Source organism: Octodon degus, unplaced genomic scaffold, assembly GCF_000260255.1.
Source record: "Octodon degus isolate 3935 unplaced genomic scaffold, OctDeg1.0 scaffold00019, whole genome shotgun sequence".
Lineage (NCBI taxonomy): Eukaryota > Metazoa > Chordata > Mammalia > Rodentia > Octodontidae > Octodon > Octodon degus.
In genome coordinates this window covers 21,098,603-21,108,465 of record NW_004524595.1, presented here as the reverse complement: position 1 = coordinate 21,108,465, position 9,863 = coordinate 21,098,603, and the positions used below count along the sequence as shown (strand labels likewise).

Here is a 9,863-nt window from a genome sequence, read left to right as displayed (position 1 = left end):
TAACAAGCAATCCCAGGTGATTTGGTCTCTTCAATGGCATATGTTTGTGGCAGAGGCTGTTTGAACTCTTGGTTAGTGTGCTTGGGAGGCAGCTTGAAGAAGTCTTATCTACTTTTTGTCACTCGGTTGATGTTTTAAGGCATTGCAGAAAGCTGACAGTGAACCACAGGTCTGCCAGATGCATTTTTTTCCATGAAGACATTCTGATGAGTCATCTTCTCTTTTTTTTTTTCTTGTGGAACCAGGGATTGAACTAAAGCCCTTGTGCTTGCCAGGCAAGTGCTTACTCTACTGAGCCATATCGCTGGCCGTGAGTCATCTTCTTGAGGCCTGTTCTCCTTACGTGATGAAATTCTTTTTAATGTAAAAGTGGAATAGAAAATTTTAACCAGTCCTGCAGAAATGGCACTTTAGTCTCTGACTTCACACTGTCATTTAGCTGGCACTCTTTATGACTTGAGGTTATCTTAAAACAGAAAAGGGAGGAAAGCTTTCCTATGCTTTGGGTAGGAGACAAATTTGCTTTGGTAGAATTTGTGGCTGAGGAAAGCAGAGAGAGCCTGGCTGCCGAAGACATATATCACCACCAGCCACCAAGTTAAGTTGTAGAAACCAAAGGTGACAGCCATGGAAATGTAGATCATCAGCTCTGCGAAGTAATTAGGGGAGGAAACACATTCAAACCAGTCTCCAAAAGGGATCCTGTGGTTGCAGTGAATGACCACTCCTGAAAGGGAAAAGATTTCATGAGTATTTGAAGTCTTGTAAGAAAGCCTTACCATTTTGCTCCCTGAATTATTTTGCTGCAAGAAGAGTTTCACACAGCTGCGTGCAAACCACCATCTTGTCACATTTCCACGGACAGTCTACTGTGTATCTGAAAGTCACACCCTGAGGTTACACTGTCACTCTTCAGGAGCACAAAGGCCAGCTAGTTCCTCCAGCAACCTTCCATGCCAGCCACTAATAAAAGCTCAGACTCCAGTGTTAGGCAACGTGAGTTCACATGCTGGTTCTCCCACTTGCTACCCTGGTAACTTCAGCTAAGTGCCTCATTTTCTTAATCTAAAATGAAGATCAGACTATATTCATCTCAGGTGGGAATTGGGAAGCTGTAGCATTTACAACAGGGATTCATGCATAACAAGCATGGATAAACATTAAATACTTTCCTGTTTTTAGTATTTAAAATACTAAAAACTACCCACGACAAGCCAATACAAGCTAACTAGAAGGTGAAGTTGTTTTGCTTGGCTGGGATAATAGTAACTCCACAGTAATATGAGCTCTACTGGTGAAGTAGCACACCTGTACAGTGAAGTCCCCAGATGTAGGCACAGCACAGATTCACAGGTGTCAGGGCTGGACCGAGCCAGAGAGCTCATCACAGAATAGCTCTTAGTATACAGATGGAAAGATCTAGCTTCACAGAGGTATCTTGTTAAAAATGAGTATTTGACATAGGTTAGTCAACAACTAGGACAGGAAAGAAAAAATACAGAAAAGCAGAGAACTAACTTCTGAGGCTTACCATCCACACACAGAGGCTGTACGGCAATCTCACCTGCTTTATTTCTCCTGAGGTTGCCGAGAATGACGTGGCACTTATACTGGTGGACAGATGACCAGATAAACATCATCATCCCAAGGATGTGGAACCACCGTGCTTGCATCAAGGGATTTTTCCCTATTACATATACTGCGGAAATAAGAAATATCTTATTAGCCTGTTCTGTAATTTTGCTATGGCTTGTGTCTAGCAGTCCCTCCAAAGCCTCATGCAGGGGACGGGGGTAGAGGTGGCTGAATCTAGAGTGTGTGACTGATTCAGGGTGCAATGGTTGTGGTACATGTGCTAAGATTAAGGGTGGGTGATTACTAAATCAGTCCACTGATGGGTTTGGTACTACCCTAATCCTGGTAGCCTGGATACAATGTAAGAACAGAAAGAAGCTGGTCTTGTCCCTCACTTTGCTACCTTCTGCCTGCCATGAGCTCTTTCTCCTCTGAAAAACCCCTCTGCCATGCCACCTTGCCTTGGAGCCAGCTGACTGTGAACTGAAATTTCTCCAAATTGAGAGCCAAATAAACCTTTCCTCCTTTAACTCTGGAAGTCAGGTCTTTTGTCTCAGCAGTGAGAAAAGTAACTAAGACAAAATTTCCTCTCAACTAGCGAGATATTTTCCTCAGGTGTGCATAGCTTTAGTGACTGCCAGCAGGGAAGTTGATATTGAAATTCTCCTGCTCCTCCTTCAGATACTTCAGGCACTGTCTCCTTCAAACGCACAGGTCCATTTTGGGGGATCTGCTCTTGGGTGTGATGAGACTGCCTTGGGTTTCCATTGCTAAGCCCCACTTAAGTCTCCTTCCACTTTACTGTCAGGAGAACAGGATGCTGAAGAGACAAAGTTGTCCATAGATAGTAGAAAAGAGCCTGAGGCTCTGGAGCTGAGAAGGAACCTCTGAAAGGTAAATTCATGCTGTTCCCTACGGGCCCCTACAGGTGCCACTGGAGGACAGTGAGGACAGTGAGGACAGCTAATTACTAGTGAGAACATACCAAAGTCCACCCATCTCTGCTTAAAACCTGTGCTATAGAATCTGCTATCATCTTTTTAGTATGCACTAAAAGATTATATTTTTCTAAGTTAAAAATAAAATGTGGAAAATATGGTTTTAAATCTGATAGGCTTCAAGAGTAAATCCCCATAGAACTGAAAGTTCAAGTGAACATGTAGGAGTTCACATCACTAATACCATGTCTCCTACTCTATATGGAGAGGCTTCACCTATAAGGAAACTAGAATTTATGATTAAGGCCAGCTTTATAATGCAGGTAAGGTACACAATCATACAGTTACTAATTAGTGAGTGTCTCCTGAGCTTGGCCTATTGCAGGCACAGAGAATAAACCAGCAAGTCAGGCACAATCCTTGACCTTAAGAAGCTTTCTTTATGGATTACAGACCTTCTTTCCACTTCCATATGGACCATGGGAAGTGAGTATGCTCCTAGTTATGGATGGGGAAGCCAAAGCTCAGAGATTCAGTAGGACAGACCTAGGGAAAGGGGATCCCCAAGCCCTCGGAAGTTCTACTAGACCCTGTATCTGGCAAATACCCTAATGTGTCCTCTCTCAATGAATTACTGAAACTAGCTCTCCCCAGATTGTCCCAAGTGGCCCCAGATGACCTCTTGACAGACAAATAGGTAAAATAGAAAACAGATTCAGAAAGGAATGCTTAGAACATTACTTTCTGTGGGTGCCTTGGCTGCCTTTCCTTGACTATTTATAAGAGAGGAAAGACAGAAAGTAGGACCCAGGAAACTCCTAAAGGAATATGCAATGCCAACGGAAGCTGACAGACCGAAAGCTAGTAGGTTACCAAAGAGCAGCAGAAAGTTTCTCGGGTTAAAAACCAGGAATGACAGCTCATAGCTTGGTATTGATGGAATGCGTGGACGCCAAAGCTAAAAAACCAAGGTGGAAAAACTGACTTGAGTAAGTGCAGAGGAATCAGATGGAGAGATACTGGCTGAGCGGCTGTGGTCAGCAAGTACTTCATGAACTGAGCAAGACTGTCAGGAATCCCTACTGTAAAATCTGTCCCTTAGAGAATGGGGATATAGCTCAGTGACAGAGTTTGCTTAGTCTGTGTGAGGCCCTGGGTTTGAATTCTAGCACCACCAAAAAAAAAAAAAAAAAAAAAAAAAAAAAAATCAAAACCAAAACCAAAAACTTAACTTTCCTTTAACCAAAGAGGCTGTGTGTTACACCAATGGAGAAAGGACTCAAAGGAGCACTGATGTCTGATACCAACTTCAGACCTGAGGGGAGGAAGAAGGGCTCACTCAGAGTGTTGGGAATATCTAGATCTTGGTCTCAATTTGTAAGGACTGATGCAGCATCAGTAGGAAAACATGAAACCTGGTATGCAGAGAAAATGGTCAGGAAAGATCTGCAGTGTCTGGGCTGAAGAAGGCGAAGATTAAGTGGACCTCAGAACTAAAAACTCAATCATCCAAAAGAACTTCAATTCTTCATAACACATATACATTGTTTTTATAAAAATGACCCCCCTCACTTAGACCCCCTCCCCCAGATAAAACAATAAACCACTTCTTTCTCTTCTCATAAACAGAGGTCTGGCTTCTTCCTCCTGGCTGGAGAGCGCTTTGAAACATTAAGGAAAGCTTTAGTGTAAGGGGAGTAATCACAAGAGCTGACGGCAAGGAGGCTTTTCCTTTTGCTCTCTTCCAATCCTGACTACCCCGCAGGAGCACCTCTCCTCTCACCTCAGGATCTACCTCAGCAGAGCAACTTCCTCCACCTTCCCCACAGCCCAGCGAGGCTCAGACTTCCCCAAGGCCACTTGCTTTGCTGCCCCCATCCCTTGCTCTTGGCCACATTCCCTCCTCCTCCCTTGCCACAGACTAACCTCACATGGATTCACTAGCTTCAGTCCCTTCAGGGAACCCCACTTCCCATTTCATCATTCCTGAGTGGACTCTTGTGAATTTTCTGTCCTTTACCGTCTTCAGGGAAGGCATGACTACTTATGTTGGCTCCTTTAAGACTTTTTTAAAAAAATGTACTACATAGCTCCAACTCAGTGATCCTCCTGTTTTCAGCCTCCCCTGTGCTGGGTAGCAGTGGGGACACCTGGTGTCAGCCCAGTGGCTTCAACTCAATGATCCTCCTGTTTTCAGCCTCCCCACCTGCTGTCAGCTCAGTTCTGCCAGGCCCAGGGCCAGCACACCATGTGGTGCTGGGGATCGAACCCTGGTCCCTGTGCTTGCCTAAGCAGAGACTTAGTCTGATGAGCTGTCTTGCTGGCCCTCCTATAAGTCCTTAGCAATTACAGTTAACATACATATACCTTGGACATGTTGACTTTTTATATTGATTATTGAAGTCTAAGTAGCTTGAATGAAAAGTAGGTGGGGTCAACTCCTGCTCTTGGACTCCTGAGTGCTATGTAAAGCCATCAGGAGTGCCTCGTGCAGCCCATGCCTGCAGAGCCTGGGCTGAGGCAGAGGCTACTCACCAGTTCTGCCATCCATGGGCACCTGGCTAAGCACGGTCAGGCCGACGAGGACGTAGTAGCCAAGGCCAAAACAGTACTGCACGATATGGATCACGGCATCGGAGAAGACACTGACATAGAAGCACTCGAAGAGTCTCCGCCAGCTGTGAAGCCACAGAAATAGGAGTACCAAGAAGGCAGACAGCACCAGCTCACCGCCTGCAATTCAGAAGGCCACTTGCTCAGCTCTCTTCAGGGGTGAAAGCAAGGTTTTGACTTTCCTTACTATTCAGCAAAGTACTAGACATGATTAGTTATGAAAGGGTTCTAGAAATCTCTGTCTAACACGTTTATCTTTTTAGAGTGAGGGCATGGGTCCACTAAAGCCACAGAGCCCAGCTGAAGAAGATGCAGTGAATCAGTGATGCCGGAGGGCAAATGCCCATCTCTGTACTCTGCTGCACCATATGACAGCCTTCCAGGCTGTCATGGAGAAGGGGGTCTGTTAGTGTCTGGCCCCCTGCACAGCCAGATGCAAAAAAGAGTTCCCAGCTGGCCTCAGAACAGTCCTACCTGGTGGAATCCCCAGGCTCCCACAGAAGTAGAGACAGGAATAAAAATAGTTATGAATTTCTTTCCATACTGAAATTAAAAAAAAAAGGGTTTAAGGCACAGCTCACTGATGCAACATTCATACATGCTGTAGTGTGTATGAAACCCTGGGTTCAAGCCCAAGGAACGCCAAAAACATCATCAACAACAAAACCCTCCGAGGTGACAGTGAGCCCTGAAATCTACCCTCCTGCCTGTCTCTCATCCCTTGGTCCCCAAAGAACTCTGAATAACTCATTTTTAAAACAACAGGAAGCCTTTCTTTAAAAAAAAATGAATACCATATACATCATAAGGCTATGCAATGCATCCCACCTGTATCACTGCACCCTAACCAAGAAAGAACAGGGCTAAGACCCCTAATGTTCCCACCCAGGCACTATGCACTCCTTGCACCACTGTGGGGTTACCCATCCACCCCTGTCCCGACTTCTGTTAACACAGATTAGCTTTGCTGTTTGTATATTTTAAATAGATTAAATCTAGTTGTTGACTTTTTAAAAATGTATTTTATTTTATTTTTTTTTAATTTTTAATTTTTATTTTTTTGGCAGAACTGGGGATTGAACTCAGGCCCTTGCACTCAGCAGGCAAGTGCTTATTCTACTGAACCATCTCCCTTGGCCCCTTTAATGTATTTTAGTACAGGGTCTCACTACACAGATGGGACTCGTAGTGATTCTCCTGTTTTCAGCCTCCCAAGCACTGGGATTAAAGGTGTGTGCCACCATGCCCAGTCTCAGTTGTCCCGGGGGGGGGGGGGGGGGGGCGACACTGCAAGCCCAGGAATCGGGATGGGGGATTGAACTCTGGTCCCTGTGCCTGTCTAATCAGGGTTTAGTCTGCTGAGCTATTTCACTGACCCTTAGTTGTTAACTCTTTAGGAACAAATACTAAGACCTAGGTGCTCCGCCAGCAGACACATCAAGTGAGGCTATTTTAATGAGTAAGTGGGGTTTGCTTTGGTACCTCCTCTCACACCATAGGATGTGCATGGCTTCATTCATTCTCCCACTCTTTCTCCCTCTGTGTCTTTGTCTCCAATGAACAGGTTTCATTTTAGCAGATTTGTACATGCATATGCCATGCTTTAACCATTCCTCCACCACTTCCCCTAGTTTCATATGTGGATTTTTTCCTCTTGATTCTTTTTTTTTTCCCCCCTTTTGTAGCAAAGTTCTTTGTTGTACAGAAAAGAATTGTACATAGGGAGCTGGTGGTTTGGCTGCTGGAACAAAGGACAGAGGCAAGGACAGAGAACAATTTGTTTCTAATTGTGCCCCTTGCCCTCTGGAAGGCCACAGCATGGCTTTCACCTTGAACTTTTATTTATTTATTTATTTATTTATTTATTTATTTATTTATTTATTTGAGATGAGGTCTTGCTTTGTTGTCAGAGCTGGTTCTGAATTCCCAGGCTCGAGTGACTTTCTTGCTTCAGCCTCCTGAGTGGCTGAGGCCATTAGTGTGCTGGTTCCTTATTTATTCATTTATTGTATTTTAGGGAAGGGTCTACAGGGTGTTCAGGGTCTCACTACTAGATCGGTCTCATAGTGATTCTCCTGTTTACAGCATCCCAAAAGCTGGGATTACAGGTATGTACCATATGCCCAGTCTCAATTGCCATCTCAGCACACCATGGAGGTGGGGCTGGCACTGCAGGCCCAGGGGTCGAACCCCTGGCCCCTGCGCCTGCTTGTAGGCACTTTAATCCGCTGAGCTATTTGGCTAGCCCTGGTTCCTTATTTAAAAATTATTCAATATATCCCTTATCTGCTGCTGAATGTGGCATATTTAAGGACCTTGTAGTAAAAATCTGGCCCAGGTAAAGGTATATAACCAAAGGTTCACAGCATAACAAACCATTTCACATGTTTACCAAAAGCTAATTTAAAATTAAATTTCTGTCAGATTTGATTTTGGCTGAACTGTATAAATGATAAACGTTGTAGGCAAATCTGAAGGAGCCTAAAAGCATCCTCCCTGTGGATACAGGCTTCTTCATAAATTTTTCAGCAGCAATGTACTAAAAGTATCTGAGGAAGAACAGCCAGTCCCAGCCTCTCCTCTGAGCTTTGGGGAAGTTGAACTGGAGCGCCAACTCTGACCTAGCCATGACCTCAGTGAAGACTCAGGCCAACCCTGTGTCATTTGTGCTGCAAATCTCTTTCATCCTGATGTCAGGGGCTCTGAGTGGTGGTCCCTGAGTGAGGCAAGGGCTGGGCGCACAGCTTCCAGCAGATAGGAGCCAGAGCACAAGCTCAGTGCTATCAGGAGCTGGGGGAGACTTACCTTGTGCCTGCGCTGCCCCAAGAGCTCTGAGCAGACCATGAAGCCAATTTGGAAAAGGCACTCCCAGGAACACAGCTTGGGAAAGGCACCCAAGTAGGAAGCCATTCCACAGCACAGAGATGACATAGAAGTGAGAAAAATACCTGCAACAGGAAAAGGAGGCCGTGACTCACCCACATGACTGATGCTGACAAAGGAGCTACAGACTGCAGTACAGGGCTTCAGGGTAAATCCTGAGGGGATTTGACTGACCTTGGCAGATACAAAAGCTACATTTCTTGTTATATAGGTCTTGCTTTATCTTGGTCTTAACTAAGATAAAGCAGAAAAGTATAAAAACGAGGTATAAATGATAAAGGCATATTAATATGCTGAGCTGTAAAAGGCTCAAGTCAACAACTTCTGACATTGCCAGTCACATGGATAACCTATTGCTATTATGGGCTACTGGACTATATTGGAGTATTTTGCTGAATTCATTCACATACAATATTTAAATGGCAGGGCCAGGGAGATAGCTCAGTAGAATAAGCGCTTCCCTGGCAAGCACAAGGGCCTGAGTTCAATTCCCGGTTCTGTCAAAAAATAAATAAAAATAAACATTTAAATGGCAATGGAACACCCATCTCTGACAAAAGTAAACAAAAAAGGGGGATATAAATGAAGGACCATTTTGTGTCTGTATATACAAAATAGTTAAGATAGATATACAGCTACTTTCTTTTAGTTTCTTAGAGAAGAAAGATTTGTACTAACAGTGTTTGGACAGGATATCATGTCTGCATCTTGTACTCTGAATAACTACTATGAAGACAACAATATGCAATATATTAATTATTGTAACTGTCCTACTAACCTGTTTTGAAACTGTCTCATTACTATCTGTTTCTCAATAAAATAATAATAAAAAAAAAAGAAAAGGGAGGCAATCACTAAAGTAGAACGATGGTAAGCTCCAACACAGAATTATTTTTAGTTCTTCTTCCAGTCTCCAACCCAAAGTTGAGTTTAGCTTTTAAAAAGACCTTGAATCCTTTAGGTGTTCAGATGTTTAAAATTCCCTTGCTAATGATAGTACCAGTTGCCTTGTAGAAAAAAGAGGCCTATCTGAGATCAAGGGATCTTTTTTTAATTTTTCTTGATTCAGGGTCTAAACTATGCAGTTCAGATTCATAGTAATCCTCTTGTCTCAGCCTCCCTAGTGCTGGAATTACAGACATGTGCCACTAAACCTGGTTCTGGGGCCAGGACAGTGTGTCCAGGGTTCTGGGACCAGCACGGCATGCTGTACCAGGGATCGAACCCGGGTCCTTGCACTTGCCAGGCAGATGCTTAGACCACTAAGCTATCTCCTCAGCACCCCCCACCTTCCTCTTTTACAAGTGATCTTAATGATGTAGCCTGAGGGTCAAGTGGTAAGCTCTCTTGTCTCCAGTAATAGAATTGGGCTCAAGCTCCTAAAAAAGGCCATAGACTCTATGGTTGTGCTAACGTAAGTTAAATCTGTGAAAACTTTGGAGTCTTGAGCCAATACTACAGTAATAACCACACAACTATTGCACAAGATTTGCAAAATCACAGACACAGGGCTAGAAGAATCCTTAAAGGTTTTATGCTCCAGTGTTCTTCTGAATTATGCTGACCTAAATATAATGACAAATCCTGCAATAATAGAAATACTATATTAACCATAGGTATGAACTCCTTATATTCCTCAGACAACTATAATGCCCATTTTGCAACAAACACATTTATAAATGAGGTATAAAAACCACAAAACCAATAAAATGAAATTAGCCTTGTAATTCAACATGAAAGCAGCTGACTTGTTAAAATGAAGTCACTAATAGCACAGAAGGACCTCTTCTGTTTTTTTTTTTTTTTTTTGGCAGAACTGGGGATTGAACTCAGCCCCTTGTGCCTGCCAGGGAA

The 9,863-nt window shown here is 43.7% G+C and overlaps 1 protein-coding gene across 1 annotated transcript in view; it reads right to left on the bottom strand.

Annotated features, from left to right (window-relative positions):
* Positions 1 to 192: 192 nt before the first annotated feature.
* The window catches only part of Srd5a3 (steroid 5 alpha-reductase 3), a 17,657-nt gene continuing 7,986 nt past the window's right edge, over positions 193 to 9,863 (bottom strand). Inside the window, exons 2-5 of the mRNA XM_004627577.2 lie at positions 7,932 to 8,074; positions 5,049 to 5,246; positions 1,565 to 1,699; positions 193 to 727 (exon numbers count right to left, since the gene is read on the bottom strand). Coding sequence (XP_004627634.1) covers positions 468 to 727; positions 1,565 to 1,699; positions 5,049 to 5,246; positions 7,932 to 8,074 — 736 coding nt within the window. The 3' untranslated portion in view covers positions 193 to 467. The remainder of the gene's footprint in view (positions 728 to 1,564; positions 1,700 to 5,048; positions 5,247 to 7,931; positions 8,075 to 9,863) is intronic.